The sequence below is a fragment of the Pangasianodon hypophthalmus genome, chromosome 5 (genome assembly GCF_027358585.1).
Source record: "Pangasianodon hypophthalmus isolate fPanHyp1 chromosome 5, fPanHyp1.pri, whole genome shotgun sequence".
NCBI classification, from domain to species: Eukaryota; Metazoa; Chordata; class Actinopteri; order Siluriformes; family Pangasiidae; genus Pangasianodon; species Pangasianodon hypophthalmus.
In genome coordinates, this window is record NC_069714.1 from 22,644,070 (window position 1) to 22,671,475 (window position 27,406).

The 27,406-nt window shown below is 35.7% G+C and overlaps 1 protein-coding gene and 2 long non-coding RNA genes across 7 annotated transcripts; 2 read left to right on the top strand and 1 right to left on the bottom strand.

The window, feature by feature from the left end:
- Nucleotides 1-3,624: 3,624 nt before the first annotated feature.
- On the bottom strand, nucleotides 3,625-10,429 carry LOC113526179 (uncharacterized). Of its 2 annotated transcripts, XR_004578249.2 has the most exons (5): nucleotides 10,415-10,429; nucleotides 5,254-6,267; nucleotides 4,349-4,408; nucleotides 4,130-4,234; nucleotides 3,625-3,915 (listed from the first exon to the last, which is right to left on the bottom strand). It is a non-coding gene; the product is annotated as an uncharacterized LOC113526179 (long non-coding RNA). The 2 variants fall into 2 exon arrangements; XR_003402735.3 differs by lacking the exons at nucleotides 5,254-6,267; nucleotides 10,415-10,429 and adding an exon at nucleotides 4,565-5,230.
- A 1,469-nt stretch (nucleotides 10,430-11,898) lies between these two features.
- On the top strand, nucleotides 11,899-14,603 carry LOC113526178 (cartilage intermediate layer protein 1). Of its 4 annotated transcripts, none has more exons than XM_026913009.3 (6): nucleotides 11,899-11,971; nucleotides 12,070-12,106; nucleotides 12,851-12,890; nucleotides 13,034-13,057; nucleotides 13,229-13,400; nucleotides 14,203-14,603. In XM_026913009.3, the coding sequence occupies exons 2-6, from the start codon at nucleotides 12,095-12,097 to the stop codon at nucleotides 14,369-14,371; spliced, it is 417 nt and encodes a 138-aa protein (XP_026768810.1). In that variant the 5' UTR covers nucleotides 11,899-11,971; nucleotides 12,070-12,094; the 3' UTR covers nucleotides 14,372-14,603. The 4 variants fall into 4 exon arrangements, with proteins under 4 accessions (XP_026768810.1, XP_026768808.1, XP_034160665.1 ...); XM_026913007.3 differs by having other exon boundaries at nucleotides 11,901-11,971; nucleotides 13,226-13,400; XM_034304774.2 differs by having other exon boundaries at nucleotides 11,903-11,971; nucleotides 12,067-12,106.
- A 5,719-nt stretch (nucleotides 14,604-20,322) lies between these two features.
- LOC128318420 (uncharacterized) lies at nucleotides 20,323-22,940 on the top strand. The gene is made up of 3 exons (XR_008301815.1): nucleotides 20,323-20,462; nucleotides 20,855-21,007; nucleotides 21,172-22,940. It is a non-coding gene; the product is annotated as an uncharacterized LOC128318420 (long non-coding RNA).
- The last annotated feature ends 4,466 nt before the right edge of the window (nucleotides 22,941-27,406 follow it).

The following is a 27,406-nucleotide window of genomic DNA, read 5'->3' on the forward strand; positions in this document are numbered from 1 at the left end:
AACCCATAGCCTAGAGCCAGGGTTTTGTGCCTCAGTTTCAGTAACATTTTACCAGACCACCAGGTTCATGTGGCAGACTTTTCGTTCTCTGTCCAGACATATGGGAACAACAAGGAGGCAATCACATTACAACATGGTCTGCTTGTTTACGTTTGTTGGTGACCTCATTACACATTACAGTAGTTCTGACATCTGGTGAAAGGCCTGAATGAGACAGGCAGTGCTACTGTTAATCACGGTTGCTAAAGAAAAAAAACCTTTTTGATCTTAAATTAGCATCTCTTTCAGTAGCACATGCTCTGCTAAGACACAAGACTGGAAAAATAGACTTTTACAGCGACAACTGTAGCATGTACATTATTTCAAATGACATCCATTTTTTATTCATTCAGTTAGTATGATTTTTATTACATTTACAGCATTTAGCAGATTCCATTATCCAGAGAAACTTACATTTATCTCATTTATACAACTGAGCAGTTGAGGGTTAAGAGCCTTGCTCAAGGGCCCAGCAGTGTCAGCTTGGTAGTGTTGGGATTTGAACTCACAACCTTCCAACCAGTAAACCAATGGATTAACCACTGAGCTACCATTTCCCCATGTTAGTATGTTATTAGTGTATTTTACCATGACATAGATTTGTCAGAGAACGCAACAATAAAGGCTCTTGTATTTTGTGCAGCTGTCTGAATTACTATCATGTTTCTGATTTAGCAGTCATGTTTATGAATTTGCTGTTGTGTTTTTGTTTTTTTTTTAATGTGTTTTGCACTTACAAACCTAACTAAACCTCTTTTTCTTTCTCTTTTCCTTAAAAGCAGTGCATAAATGTCTTAATAAAGATATGTTTATATGTTGAAATCGTTTATGAATCAAAATTCAGGATGCTGGTAAAACTTATTACTGGTTAGTGCTTTTTAGATTTATCTGAAAGCACAATGCACTTTATTCATCAAGTCTTAAAATTGAGCCAAAGAATACAGAACATGCTTACATGCCCAACTCATTCAACTGCAAATATAAAAATGAGTACTGGATTTTAGTACTTATCTTCCTGGCTCACGATGGTCACATGGAGACATCTGCGTGGCAGATGCCCCTCTTAGCGGTTGCAGAAATTGGTGCTGCAGCAGGTAGCAGTGATACCGTGTGCCTGCTGCTGCATACAGATGTACTTACTCATGCAACCTTTCATGTAAAAAAATGGCTGTTGAAAGACATAGTTATTATTGATATCAATTAGGTATTTAATGTATACGATGACAAATGAATTTAGTAATGTATCTTTTGTAGTCTGTGAAACAAATACGTATATTTAGCATAGAGATAGAACAAATTCATGTCAATCTAAAAAATGTACAATAACCTGGTTGCATAAGTGTGTACACCCTTTTATAATGAGGCATGTGACTATGCTCAAAATTAACCAATCACATTTAAACTCATGTTCAAAAGTAATTATCATACACAATGAAGTGATTCTGATTAACCCCATATGAAGATCAGCTGGTTCTGTAGGATTTTCTGACTTCTGAATGCATGATCCACAAAGAGCATACAAGTCATGTGCCAGAACTCAGTGTTGAAAGGTACTGATCAGGAAAAGGGTACAAAAACAATTCCCAAACCATCAGATGTACCATGGAACGGCCATCATCAACAAGTGGAGAAAATGGGGCAACACAGTGACATTAACAAGAAAGGAATTGATGAAAGGACAAGATAAAAACTTATAAGGGAGGCTGCCAAGAGACCAATGTCAGCATCAAAGGTGCTGCAGGTATGTCTGGCAAGTACTGGCCAGTCCCTGCATGTCACAACAATCACTTGTAGTCTTCACATGTCTTTTAGAATCCATGCTGAAGCATGGTGATGGCAGCATCATGCTATGGGGCTACTTCTCTTCAGCTGGGACTGGGGCTCTAGTCAAGAGTGAGGGAAACATGGATAGCTCCAAATATCAGTCTATTTTGGTACAAAGCTGCAGGCCTCTGTTAGACAGCTGAAGATGAAGAAAAATTTCACTTTCTAGCACAACAATGACCCAAAGCACAAATCCAAGTCAACAAAGGGATGGCTTCAGAAGCGGAAAATCAAAGTTTTGGAATGGCTGAGTAAGAGTCCAGCTCTAAATCCTATTGAAAACCTGTGGAATGACTTGAAGTGGGCTGTGCACAGGAGATCTCCTTGCAATTTAATAGGTTTGGAGCATTTTTTTCAAGGAAGAGTGGAATAATATTTCCAAATCAAGATTTCCCCTAAAACATTTATCTTTCGCTTTTTGTTCTTTTACATTTACATTTTACATTTATGGCATTTGGCAGACGCCCTTATCCAGAGCAACTTACAATAGTGCTTTGAAGTCTATCAAAAATATATTCTGATATTGGCTCACTAGGTCACAAACTAGGAATACCATCAGTCCAAAACTTCTTTTCCCCCTAAAACATTTGTTTTTCACTTAAATTTTCTTGGTTGCCATATCACATTAAAGGTGGAAAAGGATCTGACATGATTTTATGATTTTCCTGGTTTAACTTTTTTTTTTACATCATGAAAATCTTCAGTTTTAACAGGAGTGTGTAGACTTTTTATATCCACTGTACGTGTGTATTTTGAAAGCTTTACTAGCTGGCCCCTGTTGCTCAGTGCAGTATTGTTTGGCCTGTACTGTCAGTTACACTGCTCCCCATTATACCTGTGTTTAAAACATCCATTCAAGCTTACTATTCTGTTCCAGCAAAGGGAGAAGCAATCTTTCACCCTCCTATTATGAAGTGTAAGACAGGTTCTGGATAAAATTTCCTGGCATAGTTTTGGATATCTAAAGGATTTTCTGAACAAATTAACTATAAATCTTTTATCAAATGCAAATCTTAAAATCATGTGCACGTGAATGAGTGTCTCCACCTTAGAGAACACCAACAAATATCCTTATGCGGAGGGACACAAAAATTATAAGTGGCACATTGAATAAAATTGCAAGTGAAATGCAACACAAAAAAAATCTGCAAGTGAAATTTGATGGGTAATCCTCCACCGATGAAGTCTTTTAAACAAGCTAGTATAGCCATGACACGTTCTTATTCCCAGATTTCTGGCTCTGTGTGTGTAATTCATCAGTTCAGTCACTCTTAATTACACAACACTGACATAACTAAGAGTCACTGCCAGGAGAAGCAAGTGTGCCCTAGTGTACTGCATGAGCACAAAGAAAAGAATATTTTTATGTCAGTTTCAGGTTTAAGAAATACAGATTTGTTTGTCACTTTTAACAAATCAATGGGTTTTAAGACCCTTGTCTGTCAATAGGTTATTATTGGACCTGATTTTTCACTGGTCTAAGTAAAACTGCCTTGTTAAGAGAAGACCAATTTTTATTATATTTTCTTTTGTTAAAAAAAGAAAAGAAAAAACCTTATAAAGAAAACTGCCTTTAGTTTGCTTTTTCTGTGAAAATCAATACCACAAGTAACATAATCACTAATGAACACCAATGTATATGCAATATGTTTACATAAAGACATATCTTATATAGGCGATGTCTTATTTTATTCTTTTATGTGTTATTAAATTTCTTTTATAATAGGGATAGAAAAAAAACAAACTAGAATTTTTAAAGGCTGCAGTTAATTCTTTTATTTAATTAAAATAAAAATTCCCATTATTTAACAAAACAAATCAATTAATGCAGATGCCTGAAAAGTACACATTATATTTTATACTCATGAAATATAAATGAGTACTGGATTGTAACTTCTTGGCTAGTGATGGTCATATAGAGACATCTCCATGGCTGATGTCCTCCTTATTAGTTGCAGTAGTTGGTACTGCAGCAGGTAGCAGTGGTACGAGGAGCCTGCTGTTGCTGCCTACAGATGTACTCACTCATGCAGCCTTTCATATAAATGGTGGCTGTTGGAAGACAGATAAAATTGTTATCAATTAAATTGTGGTGTTTTTATTCCCACAACTGAATTAGTCCATGCATCCTAGAATGAGTTCATGAAACAGTGGGTTATTACAAAGACCTGGGTGTTTAAAACATTGAGATATATATTTACAGGTTCATATTTTATGAAGTAATATTTTTCATTGATTGAATTTTTTTTTTAAATAAAGCTCTTACGGGCATTTATGGTGGCACAGACAGGATTTTGCAGAAGAGAGCCACATTCCTCTCTTCTACCTGAACAGCCTTTTCCAACACATCCATAACACCACAAAGCCTCACCTGAAACAGACCAAAGACAAGAGCAGCTGGAGGATTTCTGCATTTCAGCACGTAATAATACAAAAGTGTCTAATTTGAAAAAATATTTCATATATTATTGGTTTAAAAACCTACTGTAATTTATGAAGAGTAAGGCAACCAGACAAATGAAAAGTGCCTTCATTTTCATCATATCTAAAAAAGAAAGAAACATTAAATCATTAAAAAAACTTTAAATCAGTAAACTCACCTCTCACATTAGTAGTCAAAGTATTTTTCAAGTTTTAACAAAGTTTTAGCAACTATGGTAGAAAATATTACCATCTGAAGAGAAATAAAAGCTAAACTCACAGAGACACAGTTAACTCCAGAGTAATATGTTTAGTCTCGTCACAGCCGGGGAGAAGAACTCCAACGACCAAAGTGTTACATGCAATTAAATAGTTCACTGCACAGGGCTAGTGTTTCATGATTGGTTACAGGTAAACAAAGAATTTCATCCTTATTGGTCGAATAAAGATAAAACTAACATGAATTATCATAAATGTTTACATGATTGACAGGAAAGGAAATACATATATGGTGAAAATCTAATGTAATACTAGGACTGTGAGAACTACTTCATTTCAACCTCATTTCAACTTCTGGTCACAAGCCAATTCTATTCATCATACATAACAAAACATGATCACAACTGCACATCCCACAGGTTGTCTTAAATCAATCATGATGGAGTAGGACTCTCTCTATGCCTTAAATCAGGACTTCAGGACATCTTCCTGCTTTCTCACACAACAAGCCTAAATAACAAGAAGCTAATGCACTGGACTTCTGATTACCCACATAAATGTGTGACTGCTGAGTATAATGAGGGATTAACTAATGGTAATAAAGAAATAACTAATAGAATAAATGATTAACTCATTAGTAAAGGTATGAAATTAAATCATTTTTCATACAACAATGCATCACTATTATTATGAGAGTTGTTTCAAAAAGAACCGACATCTTAATAGATTTATCCAAGTGTTTTCACTCACCTGCTGGCTTTTCCACCTTTTGCTTAATCCAGTGTCCTCCTGAATTTATACCTATAATATGATCTTTATCTAAGATTACTCATGTGTCCCAGCCAATGATTTGTACATTTGTATGTTTGCTAGGGGGAAAAAACGTAGCTGGCACTGGAATCCGGTAGCTGTTTTGCAACAAAGGAAAGTTTCTTCGTAACACATTGTATCATTAGACTACATATGAACAGTTTCTTGAACATGAAATACAATATTGTTTAGATCTGTTTTTCTCCCTTTATAAACCATGTTTTGGGTTTGGGATGTTAATCTGGAGCCTTGGACCAAGTCTAACATGCATCTAAAATGATAGTGGTAGCACATGGGCTGAAGTAAAATAATAATAATAATAATAATAATAATAATAATAATAATAATGGTTGCTAATACTTCACCGTAATATCACATCAGAATACATTAAATATTCGATTCAATTTTATTTGTATAGTGCCTTTTTTTTTTTTTTTAAATAACAGTAGATATTGTCACAAAGCAGCTTTACAGAACTTAGGCTGTAGATTTAGATCCCTAATGAACAAGTCAGAGATGACAGGGGCAAGAAAAACTCTCCAAGACAACATGAGGAAGAAACAATGAGAGGAACCAGACTCAAAAGGGAACACATCCTTTCCTGGGTGATAGTGGGATTATAAATCATTACTCTTCCACATCTGTATACTATAAAGTCAAACAGTTCTAAGTGTTTTGAAAAGATGTTCAGTATCAACATCATAGTCAGTGTGATTCTACATTTTCTATGCTGGTCTCTAGATTGTGTTTACATCAGCTGTATGTGCAAATTTGGGTTATTTGGGTTAAAGTGCTAATATTGTTCTTCTTCACTGCACCACATTTTGTATCCCCCAGACATACAGACTACGTTATTCATGCCTGAAAGATGACGTCAGGTTCAGGATCTCAGCACAGCTTGAGATGGCATCACACAGGCCTATGGCAACAACAAGATTTATAGGTGAACTCAACCTGAAACAAGGAAAGATGTATTTAAGACACTTAAAGTAATCACTCTCAGGTATTTATAGTCAGGAGTAGGCTATGTATGTACAGAAAGCATTATACAGAATGGGTTTATGGCGAATAATATGACTTTGGAGACAACTTTCAACTGGTGGATGTGTCATTGTGTGGCCTGGTCAAGGAAATAAGTTCAACAACAATGACATCTGATATGCTTGTGAAAAGAATGGAGCTCAGGTGTTCGGATCAAATATATATATATATATATATATATATATATATATATATATATATATATATATATATATATATACATATATATATATATATATATATATATATATATATATATATATATATATATGTATATATCCATCTATTTTTCATACCACTTATCCTACTCAGGATCATGGGGTAACCTGGAACCTATGGAGCCTATCCCAGGGGACTCAGGGACGGGGTGCCAGGCCATCACAGGGCACAATTTCTCACAAACACACGCATTCACACACTATGGACAATTTAGAAATGTCAATCATACTACAACACATGTCTTTGGACCGGAGGAGGAAACCCCCGAAGCACAGGGAGAACATGCAAACTCCACGTACACAGGGCGGAGACGGGCTTCTGTAGCTCAGTGTAGCCTCAGATTCCTGTTCTTGGATGACAGCAGTGGAACCCAGTGTGGTTTTCCGCTGTGGTAGCCTATCTGCCTTGAACTTTAACACGTTTTTAAAATTCATAGATGCTTTTCTGCTCACCACAGTTGTAAAGAGTGCTTATTTGAGTTACTGTAGCATTTCTGTTCCTCTTTCTCTAACCTCTCTCATCAAAAAGCTGTTTCTGCCCACTGAACTGCTGTTCACTAGATGATGAAGTCACTGAGAACACATTTTTCCCTGTTCTGATGTTTGATGTGAATATTAATTAAAGCTCTTGACCTTTATCTGCATGCTCTTATGCATTGTGCTGCTGCTGATTGGAACACTACATGAATGCGCAGGGGTACTGCTGTTTGTTCAGTGAGTATATATAAAATACTCAGAAACATATAAAGGTACTGTAAATGTATACAGGTATACTGTATTGTCATTGCCCAATTTTCTTCTAATTAATTATTTTCTTAATAAATACTATGTAGCTAAAACTATAACTTATTTTTTCTTAATAAATGCTTTGTTTCTTCTGAAATTGGAATATGTTTGCATGTACATCAAAGGGATTTCATTAGCTTCACCAAAATGTCTGGGAATACGTCATTTTTAATGGTGCAATATTATGCATAGTACTGAATAATACTTAATATCAAATTATTTATCATTTATTTTTGTTACTTCTAGGTTTAATGCAAATAAATCCAACTTTGGAGCAAAATGCAGCTTGTTATTTAAGCATGTGTAGATCTCAAAATATTGATTCCAGCAGACTCAGTCCCACAATGCAGACAGAAGTTTTTTTTTTTCATGGCATTGAAAGCATTCGTCTCTGTGCATAACCTTCAGTTCTGTGTTGACGACATTGTCCTTAGCAATGAACACAACTGTTGACTGTGCAAAGTGATAAAGTCAATGCCTGTGAAAAGGTTACAGCACTTCTTCACAGATCCTTCCTGTTTCTTTAGTTGTCTCAAGCAGGAGCATGTCTCAACCAAGCCCACCAAACACATTGTAAAGTGGCAGATGGACATTTATATACCAGATCTAAATATACTCAATTTACACCAGATCTAAATATAATAAATATACCAGATCTAAATATACCTTTTAAAATTGCAGTAACTCCCTGAAACTTAGTGCTAGTTTAATTATTTAGATGAGAAACAAAGATTTTGTACAGATGATTGGGGATTTTAATAATCTATTTATCCCATATTCAAAGATATTAGAAACAAAAGTAAAAATTTTTATGCCAAGCTGAAATGCTTTCACCATATGATCTTTGTCCAATTGACTCACTTTGTTCCCAGCATGTACTTTAAATCTATTCCGGTTCTCTTCACACACTCCAAAGTCTGCCGAAACAAATGATCTATTTATGTTGGCTTTGGTTAACTAAATACTGGAAGCTGGAAGCCTTCTCTTAATCATTCCTGACTAAATAAGGAATTAAGGGAGCACTGTGATGCACATTAGCTTCAATTATCTTGTCTCCTAGAGCCAAGCTTTTATGTTCCACTTTCCAGACCATGTTCACTTACCTAGAAACCTTTAACATTTTTACCTGACCATATTTTAGGAAAGGTTGGAGGAAGTTCATGTAACAGATTTTTCCTGCTATATACAGACAGAAGGGGAAAAAACAAGGAGAAGAGAGCGTTAAGATAGCTCTGCCTGTTTACTTTGTTAGTGACCTCATTGCACAGTACTTTGGTTACATTAATTTTTTATGTATGACTTTTTGTGTGTTTACTGACAAAATTTCAAAGGAAATTGTGGCTGGCTGACTGAAAAGAAAAAAAAAAACATCAAAAACCTTAGTTACATGCTTATTTCAGGGAGCTATGGTTTCTGACCTAAACAGAAAAGGAAAAGTGCTGAAATGAAATATGACCACATAACCACATGGTGATTGAGAACAATCCTATCTGAAGTTTTTCAGATGAGATGAGAGCAAAATGAACGAGTCTTTGCTCTTTGGTGAGGGTAATGCACAAGGAATTTGGTATGTGGCTGCGCTCTGGTAGATGTGGGGCAGTGACATGTCTATTGCTTCTGGTAATTACTGCTGCCCAAAATAATTCACCAGTTATTTTAAAGAAACGTTTGAAAACAGCCTTTAAAATGTCCTTGAGTTTGCAAACTTAACAATGTGTTTGACAAACACATTTTGGCTGAAATGAAATGCCTCTAGAACAACAGTTATTTTCACTGAATCAGTTTTCAGAGTGTCGATGACGGCCCTTAAATGTTCAGTGACCAATCTCTGATTTTGGAAAGCACTTGGGTAACTCTCAATACACTGAAAAGCCTTTGTTTAAAGTAAAGTTAGTCAGCTACTGCCTGCTCTTCACACCAAATGCCTCTTTGTCTGGGCCTCCTCTGTCATTGTAACCTGGGACAACAGGATCCACTGTCAGTCTGGAGGGAGTAGTTGTGGGCAGAGTGTTGCTCTTTATGTGCCTTGTTTGGAAAGACAGGAAGTGTCAGTATGGGTACAGCTACAGATTGTCCAAGACGACATGATATTTCATTTTGGCGGTTAAAGTCCATGCACATTACTTGACCTCTAAATTGCAGAAAAGGAAATTATAGGGTGTACTAAACACTGGGGCTATTGAACAGTAGTCAAGCTGAATTTCTCATTTCAGTTTTTAAATGATCTGTGTGAAGCTGCCGGTGACAAAATCTACTATTAGGCCCCGTACAAACAAATCCTACATATTGTAGGCCTAATCATTTTTACTTTATTTTTAGGCACATCATACAAGCAAAACAGCAACTTCACCAGTAACTCTTATGCAGACGATACTGAATACTCTGACATTCATAATGGTTCCAGTGAAATAGTAGAAAAATCGTGACCTCAGGATTATAAGGCTCTATCCATGTGAAGAGCCATTTGGAGATAGGGCACATCAATGTTTTTATATTAAAACTAGCAAAACTTTTGGTTAAACACTTCATAGAACTTTATTATTCTACAACATCAAATACTGTTTGGTTGTTGAGGGCTCTATCCTCATGCAATCTCTTGATCTCATTAAATAATAAATAGATAAGCAGAGAAAGATATTTTGAGCCTATTAGGGCTACTTTATGATTGTATATACTTAATATTTTTTTTAAAAATGATCTCTATTTCTAAGCTCTAATTTACAAGATTTATCACTTTTAAAAATCTGCTTTTGTTCCTGAAGTTGTTCCTAAAGATATTTTTACCTTAAAATGTAATTTTAGAACCTTTTGAAGAATATGAAAATACATGAGAACATACAATATGTTTCTGTCCAAGCACACAAACACTGGAACGTTACACACTGTTACACTGGAAAGTTCCATTTATTAAGCACAGTTCATATAGCTAGCTAAAACCAGTAAATATTTAATGCTAATGTTTTTGGGCCACAATATTAGCTTCCCACTGTGCTGAAGACTTTCTAATGTGCCAGAATGTTTTTACATTATAAAGCCAATGAGTAAAGTACACTTACTTTTGATTGCTCTCATGAAGCATATGTAGAAAATCTACAGATAAAATTGAAACATTCCCTCCAATTTACTACAGTGAAGCTTCAAGTCTGTTCTTTTATGACAGAGGATAAATAGAAGGTTGATACTAATAGGCCAAGGCTGCATATATTGCTTTCATCCTAAATTCATCCTTGAAGACTATTGGTTGGTAAATAGAATCTTCTAAAGCCAAATTTGTATGTGAGTTTGGAGATAGAATGTTTTTTTTTTTAAGTATGACAACTAAAACCTTTGCTATTAGTGTGTGTTAATTTATTGTTAACTTGGATCACTATTTCCTGTTTAAAAATAGCAAGAGGGTGACAGTAAGACAGGCTGATTAAGTCAGCAGGATTTTTCATGTGCTGTTATATTTTATTCACCCAAAATTTATTTCTGCATATGTCGATCTTTCAAGAAAATGAAATAAGTTTCCAGAATACACATCTTAACCAGGGAACAGCATGTACTCTCTTCATGTTGAAATGTACTGCATTTGACCTTTTTTTCTTTTTTTTTCTTTTTTTTCATTTTTGGATTAACTGATATATGGTTACTTGACTTTGTTTTGTGAATAACAAATAAAAAAGAACCAGGAAAAATAAATCAAAATTAATTTTATGAAAAAAAAGAATGAATTTCCTATTTAAAAAAAACAACAAAAAAGTTGTTTCCTTGTTCTCCCATTTTTATTATGAAGTGAAAAACGAATAAACAGACTTGGACCATGTAGTTTTCAAATACTTTTCAAACAAAATGCCTAATAGAACCTAATAGAGGTCACAAAATCATCCAATCTGACCATTGTTATTTTGCGGTATTTGTTTATCTTCTCTATCAGCTTCAGTTAAACATTTAAAAACAGGTTTCTCTCTATACTGACTCAAATCTCTATATCACAAAAATCCATGGTGAAAACGGTCGGTTTGTAGGTGGTGTGTTTACTGTTTACTGTGACGACGTATTTCTCAGGACAAAAGTATAGGTATTGTGAAGTTGAATAACCCTGTTTCGAGTTCCATAATGTACGCAATTTGTCGTGAACTACAACACTACTGCATTATACTGCTATGGGAATGGATTTAATGACAGGTGGGTATGCTATGTCCATAGAAATCTTTGGTAACCTTATGTCTACTTTAAGTTTCTAATGTTTCCTGGAGTGAAAAAGGAACATATGAATGGGTTTTAAATTTTATTCCTGAACATTGTCCAGAGATCACAGATCATTTTACTTACTGATTGTGCACTATGAAACCAAAACCCTGAAACAACATGAGATTTTCACTCCAGTTTAGGCTGAATAGATGGTGCCTTTATGGTATGGTTTCATTATTTAGACCCAGTAAAAAGGTTTTGTGTTTACTGACATCTTAATGCTATATTGAAATATTCCAGGTGAATGTGGTGGGATTTTGCCTTTTGTCCCTTCACAGAGTCTTTTGTGCCTTTACAGGTTTATAAGAGAAGTCTCACTAGACTTGTTATTGTACAGACATCAGACAGACTGAAAACTTTCCAGTGGACTTACAGCACTGGTAAGCACAAATGCCCTTTCATTTAAAGTAGTGACTCCAACAAGCCTTCTTATATTGCACTGTACATTTGTGTGTGTGTATGTGTGTTTTCCCAGCAGCTGTAGATTCTAACTTACAGGCAGCATGAAGCTTTTGGTAAGGCCCGTTTTCTCACCTCCACATTAATACATTATTTGTCTTTCTTCTGTAGCTTATTATATAGAATTTATTTGTAATTCTTTTCAGTTCTTTAGGTTAGACATTCCACATGTCTTTATTCTATGTTTGTTTGATCTACAGTACTGTGCAAAATCTTATTTTTTATATACAGATATTGTCTTAGATTTAGATCCTACTTGATTTTATGACTTCTGCATTATTGAGTCAGTAAAAAAAAAAACTTTTTTGATTTCCAAAATCACTTTTCCAACAAAAACTTGCATGTTTGCATGTCAGTAAAGATAGTAAATAAAATATTATGTGATATAAAAACAAAACAAAACAAACAAGCAAACAAAAAAATCATAATGTTGGCTGGCAGGGTTTACCTGCGAAAACAGTAGCATGTGTGACAGTCAAAGTCTCTAGAAGGAATTTGGCAGACTCTCCAAGATGCTCTCCAGAATTTCCTTATAAAACTGCACAAAGTGTACCTGAGGCTTCTGATGCATTTGTAAAAAGCAAAGTTCTGTCTCACCAAATACTGTTCTTTATAGTAGATTTTTTTATGTAGAAATGTTTAATTTCATTATTTTTGAAGGCATCTTTCCACCAGCATTTGTTTACATGTACTTTTGCACAGTACTGTATATTACCAGTCCTAAAATATAATGTTTCATATGGTGCATTTATTAATACTCACTATCTTAATTGAATCACGGTCACTGGATTTTATCCTAGATCTTTTGTGTAATTTTGATTTCTACAAGCAAGTATGCTGGTAAGCAAGATGAAGAGTACTTAATTACTGTCATCAACTGAACCTGAAATGATTCAGTTTTTGTCATCTTTTTTCTACTTTTATTATTTTTTTCTTTTTTTTTTTCAAATTTTTATTTATTTATTTATTTATTTATTTTTCAGGAGCACAAGATCTGGCCCAAAAGAGTAAGAAAAACTTTACAGGATGGCATGAGAACACAATGTCTGCTGCGTTTAGGCAGGGAGAAAAGCGACTTCACATGCTGCATATATGGAAAATGATGCATATGGCTGTTACCCGAAAAAAAACTTGAAGGCTTTGTTTATTGTGTTTCTCTTGTTTGTTACACTCAGTAGTTTGTTACACTCAATGGTTTGACCGGGACAATCCCAGTGGGAAGGGAGATTATGAAACCTTGAAAGATTTGAGAGCAGAGTATCCTAGAAAGATCTGCTCCCAACCTCTGACCATTCAGGCTGCAACGCTCAGTGGTGTTCCTGCCCAAAACATTGGACAAGTGTTTGAAGTGTGAGTCTGGCAAGCATTGTGCAGTAGATCTTGATTTCACTGATATAAATAAAGTAAGGATTAAAACACAACAGACATGCTGTTATAAAAAAAAAAAAAACAGCAATGTGGTCGTGTGATGTGGAAATGTGAAGCAGTGTTACTGTTAATTATTTGCCCATAACAACATGTCCCAAAATGTTTTGTTCCTCTTATGCCACAGCATTTTTGTAACTATAATTTTTCTTTATTATTGAATGACAATTTTCAGTAAGTTATTCAGTTCCTTCTGTCACTTGTTACAATAGCTATAAACTGCCATTCTCTCTTCTGCCTCTCTTTTTGTCATAAAAGCCAAAAAAGCTTCTTGTGATATAATTGAGAAACAGCTGTTAAGTCCTCTGTATTGAGGACTTTCCTGTTAGAAAATCTAAAGTTAGAGACTTACCTCGGACTGTTTCAAATGCTGACACTGCAGTCTCATTTCTAAAATGCTATATAAAGTCTCCTCACAGAAAAATCTGTTTATGTGGAGAGTTGACCGTACAAGTCCCTGTGAATGTTGTTGCTATAGAAATAGTAATGTATCAGGACCTTGCAGCTGGAAGTATTGTCAAAGCTGCTGTTATAAAAATTTAATCAACACCTTCTAACCAATTACAATTGAGCATTCAAGAGTGCTGTGGTGTAAATTGTGATATAAAGTGACAAACTGTTAAAATGAGTACTCAAAATCATAATATGTTCATCTTAAAATGTTTTGAACAGTGTTTTATCTGATTTATTACCATTCCCTTTCACCATCTTTCTCTGTCTCCATTAGGTATGACACAGTTTCTGGCTTTGCCTGTGTAAATTCTCAACAAAGGAATGAAGAATGCTGTTTGGACTATAAGGTGCGTTTTGGATGCCCATGCCCCTGGCCCCCAATCAAGCCTATATTTTCTGCAGTGGAGGATGTCCAAGCCCAGCCAAATACAACTCTTGCTTAGATACTGCTGATAATGCATGCTTTGTTTCTTCAGGCATTTTATTATACAATTTAAAATTCTGTTGTTAACGCTGTTTTTCCTTTTAAAATGTTTAAAGTGTCAGTGAGTAAGTCTTGTTTTTGAGATCATTAACTATTTCACTCATTTCCTTCGGCATTACTAGGGTGATGGAATGTAACGTTTTTTGTTTGCTGTTGTCATTATGAATTAAAGAAGGCATATTAGATTTAAAGCATACTTTATCTAGCCTCTTACTTTGCAAAACTATTGTCTAATACTATGGAAAAAATATTGTAATGCACAAAATAATGTCCTGGAAGTTTCCTGGTTTTTCCTGGTTTTGATAACTGTAGGGGTGTGTGTGTGTGTGTGTGTGTGTGTGTGTCTGGCAGGGGAGCTTATGTATTTAAATCTTGCTGGGGAACAAGTGTACCCAGAAGGATAGGAATATCTGAAATTTCTGACCTTGTTGGGACATTTAGCTGGTCCTCATGAGGAAAACTGTTTTTTTTTTTAAATTTTTTTTAATTAGGTTTAGATGGACCAAGATTAAAAACCAAGATTAAAAACTGAACTTGACCCAGTTGTCAAACTATCTCCTCCCCTTTATCTTCAAAATCCTAGAGAAGTTAAGTAGTTAAGCTCATACCTGCATAGATTAAATCTTTCAGTTAGGCTTCAAGCCTCAACACAGCACTGGTTAAAATAGTAAATGACCTACTATTGGCCTCCAATCAGGGTCATATCTTCTTGTTCATATTACTTAATCTCAGTCTCAGTGCAGATTTTGATATCATTGATCACAATATTCTTTTATACAGACTAGAAAATGATGTTGGAGCTCTGGAAACAGCTCTTTCCTTGGGGTTCTGCAAGGCTCTGTCCCAGGGTCACCACTTTTTCACCTATATATAAATCTTGGTACAATTAATCATAAACATGGCATTAGTGTCAACTGCTATGCTGATGACACACAGTATGTTTCAGCAAACCTAATGACAGACACCAGCCTAATAAAGATAAGGAATGTATAAAGGCCATTAGACACTGGATACTGGGTTAACTTCTTCCTACTTAATTCCAACCAGACAGAAGTTCTACTATTAATGATCTATAAATCATTTAGGAGTCAGACAGTTAGAGAGGGATCTAAAGCTGCGTTTGGATTTCTGTAAAGCTGCTTTGTGGCAGTGTATATTGTTAGAAGCCCATACAAATAAAATTCAATTGAATAGAAACACAGGCTGTTTAGGAACTGTTATTGTTATGTTTCACAGATATTCCCAGCTAAAACCGGTCTTTGCTGTGTAACTAGATGTAACTATAGTCTTACATACAACCTGTTTACAAGTCAAGGCCACCTCAGTTCCAGCCAGCTTGCATAACCGGCCCCAGGTGAACTATAGCATTAATGAAATTCATGATGAAACGTTTTAGGATTCCATTAGTGATTTAAATTCAGTGTATTAATCTCAACAATGTTCTTGTATTTATTCTTGTAATCTCTCTCTGCTTATGTGCTTGAGTCTTGAAATGACATTAAGAGTTGTGTACGAAGGTTTGTATATGCATTTAATGTGTGTGTTGTCACCTAGAGTTATCACTCCGTAGGCCTCATTTGAAGAAACAGAGGTCACAGTTGTTATTTTGTGTCAGACTCTGACAGACTCAAGGATAATTGTCTTAAAACAGTAAAAAAAGAGCAAAATATTAACATCAATTTAAATAGAACTCTAACATTATACAGAAGGACTCTTGTGAACAAAAAGGCACCTAATTTAAAAATAACCTGCCCGACTAACAAAAAATAAACTGACAGCTTGTATTGTATAACCTGGAGTAGTACAAAGTGGAGTAATCATAGAAACTCTCATAGCTTCACAATGTAAAACAAATTAAATTCATAGTAACTAAAGTTATAAAGCTATTAAACTCTGAGGTGACATGGCAATTATTTTTTTAATAAGTTGTGGTCCCAAATTAATATATTGAGGTCAGAATTCTTATTTGGAGGCCACAAATGAAGTATCTCATTGCGTCAAAGTCATGCCCATGAATTATGTAACTTGAGCCCATGACTTATGTTGTGACAGTATAAATATATAATCCTCACACAGGCTAAGGTATATAGCAGTGTCTCTGGTTTTATCAGCATTCCATACTGGTCAGAAAGTACTTAAATGCCATTGCTCTACTGTATCATTGTACTTAATGGGGTTTTTTTTTTTGGAGCTGCCCAAAAGGATTACTCCATACAGGCAGGGAGTAATCCAGTTTCACAAACTACATGGTGAAGGCCTTGAAAAAACACATATCCTACACCAGTTCCTGAAAATAAGATAAGATACAACATCATCTCCTTGAAGTCTAAAGCACACAATTTACAATTTTACTTTGTAATACTAAATTATGTTCATGACATATCAAGCTATTGCAAGCTACATTACTGCAACATACAAATCCAATCGAATGAAAAATTAAATTTCGTTTGAACATTCCAGCCTTCTGTCCTGTGCACTAAAATGTACACAGCTGTAAGATCTATAAATTATGCATAAATTTGACTGGGACCCCAGTGAGAATGGAGATTATGAAACCTGAAGGAATTGAGAGCACAGAGAAAACCAAAGAAGAGCTATCCTAAAGCCATAGGTCTTGTTTTCTCATGGGAACTCTCATGAAGTGTGATTCATTTATTCGTTTAGCTTTCTTCTCTCCATTAAGTATGATGTGGTTAAATGCTTTGACTTTTCAGCAGCTTAGCAGCAGAATGGAGAGTGCTGTTTGAACTACAAGGTGCCCTTTGGATGCTCATGCTAGTTAGATACAGCTCTTATACAGGGAAGTACGTGAACATGTCAGAATGTTATGAGTGTCCACTTGTGTTGGACCTGCTCAAAAATCCTCTCCTCTCTTTTTTTTTTTTAATGGATGAGAACCAGCTACAACCAGATTCTCTTCAGCAGTCTGCAGCTGTGGACCTGACACTAAAAGGAGAAGAGGAACAGCTGTGGAGGCCTCTGGCCCTCTTCTTTAGGGAGCAATACTCAAAATTCCTGCTATTCCACCACACAGTCCACCAATCACAGCTATCTGTGTCTTCATAGATCCTCATCTGCATTTTCTTCCATTAAAATCAAGAAAAAGCAGGTAGAACACCTTGGATAGTAAACCCTTCCATCAACCATAGACCAACTTCAGAGCATCTCATAGAGAATGCATGCAAGCTGAAACAGTTTTGCTATGGTCAAATTCTTGCTTAGTTTCCTCCCACTGATAAATGTAACAGCTGCACTGTAACAAGTACTGTTTGTTGGCACATTGTAAAGGGTATAGTGTAAATCACTGGGGAAATTGTAGTGGAAAAGATTTTTCAGGTATCGAGTCCACTAGCCATCACTCAGGCTGCATAATGCACTCATCCAACAGGGCACAAGTTAGTCAATTTCGATCTGAGAAAGAAAATCACAACCTATTTTAGGATTGACTTCGATGCCTAAAAATCCAGCAGCTGGAAACCACAGCCCTCTTAAAATGTCAGTTTATTTTGTGGAGCTTGGTTTGGAAGCACATCACGGAGGCCATCGTCTTGATTGACGCATATAAACAGTACAGTTTTTTTTTTAATATTTACTGGCTGCGTAAATGAGAAACAGTTCTCTAAAAAATTTCCTAAAAAGGCCAGTTGCATTTAAAAGCTGTACACTGAAACACTGTGCATGTGTAATAACATACAGTCTGATTTAGAGAGAAGAAGACATTTGTGAATCTGTTCAGCATGACATGCCAGATGTGTGTGCTTGTCTCCACACATTGTGAAAGGAAATAAAACAGACACTTACTCCTGAAATAATTCCAGACATATCTGAGTGGTGGTACCAGTTAATGTTACAATGTGGGAAGATGTGTGCACTCCATGTAAGAATATTATATTTAGCTTGTACTTTTCTTTAGTCTTATCAGCAGTAACCACTCCAATGAGCTTACTCATTTAATGTAATCACGCCAAAACAATCTCTGAACGTCATATTAAGCATGGCATCTGTGTTAGCAGCAAATATTGTAAGGTCACAATTTTTGTGAATATATATTTTCTGGAAAGTGATCAGCAATACTTCTTAGATATTCGCCTCTTTATGTGCACCATGCATTGAAAAGCTTAATTTTATGACACCTGTCTGATACTGAACACCACTATCATAGTACCTGATGATGCATTCCCTGGCCTGATAATACTGTAGGTTGTGCCATGATATGTTCTATCAGCGGTTAAGACTGGTCTGGTAGTCTGCATTCATTTCAGTTGGCAGGAAGAGCTGGATTGCTTTTATAGCTTGCTCACTGAACCTATAATTTCCTCAGTGCAGATCAACTCCTACTCCAGCACCCATCACTGTGAATATAAGAATATACAAACCTCTCACTACTTCATCACACAATTCCCACACCTCACAGTTCAATTGCTCGCTGTTCATAATTACAATATCTGTATCTATCTATTTCTTGGATGAAGATTTTATATTTCAATGCAAAACTCTATAGTGAGAGGAAATAAGTACACCTTGGATGCCTTCAGACACCTTGTTTTTTGATATTTACTATACTTCCAGTGTATATATCCACTTCAGAATGTACACACACACTGTCTTTTGACTTTGTGCTTATAAATATGAGCAAAGAAATAAAATAAACAGGAAACTGATAGGGAAAATGTGACGCCACAAATGATCAAGATTAATACTTTGTTGCAAAGCTGTTGTTGGCAAATACAGCTTCTGGAACATCTATGGTAAGAAGCAGTTAGCTTTTCGCAGCATTGTGGTTCAATTTTGGCCCTGCACTTGCATCCTAACCCTGTCTGTGATGGAAACAAAAGACATAAAATAAATACAAATCATGAATAACAGCTTAAGTAGAATAACAGATATTATGAATTATATAACTGAGGCTGGGCTTTAGCCCAAGCCTTCATGTGCACAGAATAATGCTTTGTGGACAACGTTATTTTCACGCTATTTTCACTGGAAGACACTTCTTTTCTGTCCAACAGAGAAACCATGTTTGAACCAGGCTAACTTTGTACACATTGTCAATTTGAAGCAGCAAAACACTGCTCATTATTTTTCCGTGCCTTTCAGAGAGCTGGTTCTTTGTTAGTTACTTGCCAACAGATGAGTATTTTTTTAATGTACTAAAAATTTTGGACTAGTGCAACCACTGAGATTCTCAGAATTTCAATAAACAATCCTTCAAGAAATTTTGTTAATGTGATCCATTAATGCATTTGCCATGCCTTTCACCGGGTGGAGGTTTCTCTCACGGTTATCAAATCACTAGCCTTTTACCATTCTACTTTCTTTATAATAAATGAACTGACATGTTAATGGACTGGAAAGACTGGCTAAACAGTGATTCATAAGTTCAGTTATTTAGTAGATTAACCAAACATGTCCAAAACTCAAGTTCCAAAACCTGCAACTCTGTAAACTACAGTATGACTCAGAGTTGTTATTCCATAGTGTCTGCCAATATTGGTCTTTCCTTGTACGGCACTACACATTCGCGTGGCGTGCAGCGATGAACCAAACAAAATATTTTGTAATACATCAATTAAACTTTCCAAAACTCTTATTTATAGGTGGTATAGCTTTCATTAAAAGTTGGACCACTTCCATTTGTTTAATCTTTGACTATGTAACAAGTGAACACACTGCCACTGTGATAAAGTACATATGATGCATATTACAACAAGATTTATCATTGTTAGCAAAATTAGTCACCTGAATGGGACCTTTTGTTTGTAGGAATGTGTCTACAAGCTTATCTCATCAACTCAAGTGCACTCGTACAAAGCAAACACAGGCATGTGTGTATGTGGGGGGCTTAGCAGTTTCGAGCTAATATAATGTGTAGATACAGCAGAGAGAACTTTGACTTTTGGTTGAGGAAGTTAATGTTAAAGGATTTTATGGGTGTTTATGTGTGGTGGCTTCCAGAAATGAATATTCCATTAGACGTTTTCCATAATATGAAGTCATCACGTAGATCAGTTCTGCTTCCTTACATCAGGCAGCCAGGGCAGTTTCCTTTGGTACTAATGCTTTATTTGCAAGAGGTCTTTTACTTGCTAAGTAACAATAGCAAACCTGTCATCTTGTAATAGTGGTCCCTGCTACATAATACTCATCCTTTTTCCTATTCTCTTTCCTATCTTATCAAAAAGTAGATATAAATATGCTGAGTATAGCACTCTAAACCTTTGTTTTAATTCCCCCTCAGTTATCTTAGGTGACAGTCATTCTAGTTTGACTTGTTATTATTCTCATTAACATTGTGTCCTTAAAACAGACACATGGAGTATTGTTCTTGTTTACATGCACTGTGACTCTATGTTACTTAATCTCATAATCTTCTAAGTCATTCATTTCGCAAATTGGGGTCAATTGTTGAACTTGTCAGCTTTCCCAACCTCTTGTATTTCAGAGCATGATGGTGAGCTGTTTGTTCTGCCAGGCCCAAATGGAGTTGGATAATGGACATGCCCAAATTGTTCAGGAAACACTTATAGAACTTTGTCCTTACTGCAGCAAAATATTGTAGCGTATGGAAATAGCATAGCCTTCTGGGAATAAAAAGGTAAGCTCAGAACCATGGTTACTTATGTTACCTTTTGTCTCATGTGGTCAAAGGTCATTAAAAGAAACCTAAAATCAGAATGTCCTATCTTGATATTTCATATTTTTGATAATATTATACATGGCTCTTCAGCAACAATCATTTTTTAAAAAATTTTCCCCAAGGCAGCGAATCATACTCGGAGGAAAGCACTATCTACCCTGTTCTGCATACATGAGCTCACAGACATCTGTGATTGATCGTGCTGCTCTGATTGACGAGGGAGAGAGAAATCTCTTCCCTTCTACCAAGACAGCATGGCCAATTTTGCTTTCTTGACTCCTGGCCATGGCTGGCTGTGGCATCGTTGGGATTCAAACTCACGATCTCTTGAAATTAGGAAGAATGCTTTTCTGTTGCACCAGCATCATCAATCACTTAACATCAATCTCAGAACATGTAAGAAAAATGTGTTAGGATTTCCATTTCACATTGTGTTTAATGCATTTTTTTCATTCTTTTACATAGCAACATTAACAGTGGAAATCAAGAGAAAAAAAAGAAAGAAAATTAAAGCATGTTTCTTTCCAACTCAGCAGGTGCAAATTAGACTGTGCTGTGGGTTTAGGATTGAGCTCATTCCTGTGTACAAACAGCATGTCAACAGATAAGCTAGCTTAACTCAAATGCTTCAGGATTGTCAGGATTTAATTCAAAAGTCACACGATTTTTAACCTAGTGACTTTTAAACCAGTGCCCTGGGGAGCGTGCTTTCCAAAGAAGCCCTAGTAAGCTGCCACATTTTATCTCAAGTGCCTCATATAAGAAACATTGTGTCTTGGCCTGCCTTCTGATTACGCAACACAGCCTCAATGTGCTTCTGGTTAGATAGTGCATTTTAATACTACTGCTCACCACTTTACCTCACACATTGCACAGTTTTCATATGATGCATGTGAACTGCATCAGTCACTGACAGAAAACCAGAAACCCATGTTGGACAGAAAGTCTTAGCCAAATTCTTAAATAACAACAAACAAACAAACAAACAAAAAGTGGAAAACAAAACAGGACGAGACCAGGAAAACAGTGCCATCTGTGAACAGAAGTGGAGCTTGCACAACTGAACATTTAAATGGGTGACTATTCAGAAAACTAGGGCCTGAAGAATTTGCCAGCTATTGGCAAGCAGACGATCACATCATCTCCTGATTATGCAATCCAGGGCATTTTAAGGTTTCTCAATTTCCCAATAGGGGTTTGAGTTCAGATGAGGGAGATGGTTTTTCAGAGCTGATGCATGGTACCAATAAGATGAAAACTGGATGAAAATACTGTGTTGTTCTTGTAGTGGCCAACAAATGAAATCTAAGAACAGTTCCACCTGCGGCTTGTTATGCAAAAGTGCATCTAATAGAGAATGAGGTAAAAGTGCAGTATTTGTGTATTACGGCTGTTTAAAGGGCTTTAAGAAGATTGACATGACATCACCAATAATGATGGTTTTCCTGTTCATATCATGTTTCTGGCATGGAATTCCTTTAGCAAGGAATATTTGTTCCTTTTTTTACCATGACATATCCCCTAAGTACAATTTTGGAAATGGTAGTTGGGGTATGTAGGGCCCAGGGCAGTATTCTTCTTACAGGGAAAAGGCTGAGGGTGTATAATGTTTGATCTTCAATGACACAGATTAATCTATTTGAGTATGAATGAGTTCTCAGTAGCTGTTTTGCAATCTTCTGGATGATCGCAGAATTTTATCTCAATATCCAGTTTACACACAATCACATACTATAATTCTAAAACTGTTGCCTTATTCCAATTACTAACCCTTGATCTATTTTTTAGAACCTCCTGACTCCAGGGAAGTGACTCTAAAGCCAAATAATCAGGGGTCTCTCCAAATAAAACAGTTCACTTTCTGATGTTGCTTTCTGAGCTCCTTTGAAAAGCTGCCAAGCATCAGAGCAAGGACAGAAAGAAAGAGTGTTGTTTTCTAAAATCTATCAAGGCTACCTTAGCCTATCTTTTTATTATACATATATATATATATATATATATATATATATATATATATATATATATATATATACACATATATAATTTATTTTAATTAAAGATGACAACAGTATATTAATGAACAATGTGATATCAAATACTAAGTTTCATAACATATACCTACTGGTGCAGGTATAAATGTATACCATGGGGAATTTGATACATGTAATGTCTTTTCAGCAGTCTTTGTTTTTCACAGTCACATTTCTCCACAGATCACCAAGACAAACCTTTGCAGTTATAAAAGTATGTAATATTATACACCATATAGCCAAGTTTGTGGACTCCTAACCATCAGACCCATATGTGAGCTTTCCCCAAACTGTTGCCAGAAAGTTGGAATCGCACTGTTGTTTTGAATGTCTTTGTATGCTGTAGCATTAAGATTTCCCTTCACTGGAACTAAAATGCCTAGCCCAAACCTGTTCCAGCATGACAATGCCCCAGGCCTTCTGGACTGCACCCTAAGCTGCCTCACTTGACATCAGTGCCTGACCTCACTAAAGCTCTTGTAGCTGAATGGGCAAATCCCCACAGCCATGCTCCAAAATCTAGTGGAAAGCCAGTCCACTAGAAGAGGGGAGGTTATTATAACAGCAAAGTGGGGACTAAATCTGGAATGGGATGTTCAAAAAGCACATATGGGTGTGATAATTAGGTGTCCACAAACATTTGCCATATAGTGTGTATTAAGTATGCTAAAATAGTGTCTAAAAACTCTGTTTTAGCATACTTGAGTCCTAAGACAGCCATTTAGATCATTTTTTCCTTTATGAAGAAAAGTGTCTAGAGTAACATCAGATGTTCCTATTCTTCTTTTTACCAGCCACATACGCACAAAAAAGCCATTTCAAATAACTAATCCAAATAACTAATCCATTTAGTCATCCTGACTGTGCAAATGAACTATCAGTGTTTATGCAGAACCAAGATTTGGCATCTGAATATATACATGCATCACACAAATTACAGGGATGGCAAAATGTCACCTAGAATCTTGTTTTAGGCTCTTTTTATTTAAAACACAGCTGCCAAAAAATATCCACCCCGTTTGACCCCATAAATGCTGTTGCTGCTTTGCCATTACTAACAGTGAGTCAGCTGTTTGACTCAGTTGAGCCCGTAACTGGGGCTAATGCTTCCATCTAGAGGAAGTGCTATGCATCATCAAGGTCTGAACAAAGTTAAGGACATATAGTTTTTATTTTTATATGCTAATTTTCTATAAGAATTTATTTATTATGCTTGAAAACATCTAAGGTGACCACTTTTAATCATGAGGGACCCGGCAGACGGGTTGTTCCAAGCTCATGTTTTTATCTGAAAAGTGGTCGATCAGTAAATATTCATTTTTACTAATATTCATAAATATTTATTTTCTACAATGACTTTTTTTATAAGATCAAGAGAAATTTTAGATTGAAACATGCTATATATGTGAGAAATAAAACACGATGGGGCATGAGTTATAGGAAAATAATCAATGAAAGGGTGGTGGGAAAATAAATAAAACCACCCCTAAATTTTCCAATTACAGCAAATCCTGTGGGGTTTTATTCCTCTTATACCACAGCAACTTGCCAAAGCTAACCATTTTTATTTATGAAAGAACAAAACATCGTACGTCTTATCCATTTATATTTACATTTAAGGTTATGGAACTTCCACAGAACTTACGTTAAAGCAGCTATAATCAACCCCTCACCAACCTCTCATTTTTCTCTCTTTTTTAATAAGATGAAAAATGCAGCTTGTGATTTTACCCAGAAAAGTGTAACCTTCTCCATCTTCAAGTCTCTCCCAGGTTAGTAAACCTAAAGTTACAGTTTTCCGTCAGACGATGGAGACTGGTTTAAAAAAAAAAGCTAAATCTTAGACCATACAGTATATGTTTTCTGGAATCTTAACACAGCCCTTGATTACAACCTTTAAAGTCACCTAGAATAATGTTGAAAGCACACCCTGACCTTTTAGTGACGTACATAAGAAATTACAGATAAAACAGTGACAGCTTGCAAATAAAGCCCTTCTCAAAGTTTCCAACCTGAAATCACAAGATTTCTTCAGATAGCACAATGGGGGCAGATAACAGCAGCTGATATCTGCTCTGCACATATATGGCTCACCTGTGGTTTTTCTACGTCTCCCAACAAACACCACATTGTACCTTCTGTCCTTAATGACCGCTGACATTTCCCGAGCTTTAGTGGACAACTGTATGCCCTTTTTATCTGCCGTCTTTGACAAGCTGCCTTCAACACCTGACCTTTGTTGGCGTATGATGAGATACAGTAGGACAGGACAGACACACACTTACACTGTACTTACATTTAGTTGAAACATATCAATCACAGATGCCAAAGTAGGTAAACACAAAACCTACAGTCTATTTGCTGATGTGTGTATCGTAGATAGTCTATTTTAACCAGATGCACTGACGTTCATAATCTCTCCTGTAGACAGAAATATCCTTTAGATAGGCTAGGTGTTTCATGTTGATAGAAGTCAGGTTCCCTGTTGTAGCAAAACAGGCCTTATTCTTGTCTGTTAGTATAGATCATAAATCTTCTGTTATGTTTATGATTATCTGTAGACTTGTGATTATGTAAGGAGTGTAATAAAGATAACTCAATATAACAAAGATAACAATTGTTTTCCTGTCAAGTCTCAGGTCAGGGCCTAATATTGTTCTACAGACTACAGATGCATTAATATGATACAGACACAGTGTATTTTTTCTTTGGGTCAAAAAGATATACAGTGTACTCATGCTGACCTGAAAACGTTTCTGAACCTTTACCAGAAACAGAAAATTACTGATACAAAGAGTAATTGGTTGATCAAAGGGACCAACATTAAATCAGGGGTTTGTTCCTCGTTTAGCTGGGACAGAGTTTGTGATTGAGAACCATGAACTTCAGCAGTGTCATTGCTAAGGCTGAGAACATGTTTGCATACTTTAGCTGATACTATCTAGGGCAGAGGAACAGAGAAAGAAGGATGATTTGTCTGGCTTAAATTGCAAAGATAAACAGCATTTGAGCTTCTCGTATCTCAATATTCTTTGTTAGTTTTTTTTTTCTGTACATAACTTATTCAGCCAACCATTTACAATTTAGGGGTCCAAGCATTTTTCCTTATCTTTTGCCATTTTCTACACTAAATAAATCATCATAGGAAGTTATAGAAACATGGTCAATAGGTAGTAGTGTCTCCTGTTACTCAGGCAATTGAGATGAGGTCAGTAGGCCTAATGGTAGTGATATAGAGCAGTGTTTATATTTAGAGTTTATAGTTTGGATCATATTTCAGGAACCATGAGGCATAGAGACATAATAATTTTTCACCCTATTCCCTGGCTCAAACAAAATTTGATTTTGAGTTATGTTTTTTTTTCATATAAATTGAATCTTGAAGATTCATTTTATGTTTGAGTCATGGCCAAGCTGCCAAGACTCAAATAGGAAGTGAGGCCTTATCATTACAACACTTCAGCTGATTAACACCAAATTTGGTACACATGTATGGTACGTGACTTTGAAGTAGCCTACCAATTTTGAAGCATTCTCTCAATTGGAGTGCTATAACATTCAAATAAATGTTTCAGTGGATCCATATGTCTAAAATTTAAAAATTTTGTTTTCAGTTAAGTTGAAATTTTGTATGCTACATTCATCTGCTAGTCTGTAATTAGCTTACCATGTGTGACATGATTTATTGAAAAACATGGCCACCATTGTCCAATCAACTTTCAGTAGGCATTTAACATGGTTAGCAATAGCTGAATATCATGAAACTTCTGTGGAATGTCAATCCAAAATCTACCTCTAGTATTCTATGCATACACACAAAGAATGCTTTTCAATTTAAAAGCAAGAATAAGTCTTATTTACTGAAGAAGACAGCCTAAGATCATTATCCTAATTATTTACTTCTGGCCAAGCATAATTGCAATTTGTATCTTTAAGCTCTACCCTTATTATTATATTGCCCAAATTTAGCATAATAAATTGAAACTGTTTTCATTTCACCTTTGTAATTTATGATTTTTTTTGTAAAATAAAAATTGGCTTAAAGCCAATTTATGATATACAAGGAATGTTATAAAAGGAATTTGGCAGGTCAAACATGAAAAGTTTTTTCACAACAACAAAATAATAAAACAAAAATCAAATATGTAATTCTTAAAAGCATTATATGGGTTTTATATATATATATATATATGGGTTCTTTGGGTCCTTAGAACTCTCTGACTGGGAAACATTCTGGTATAGGGATCTATATAGAACCTGTAGGGGTTCTCCCTGAGCAGCACAGAACCTTTAAGCATTCTAGATTTAATCTTTCCACTAACATGAC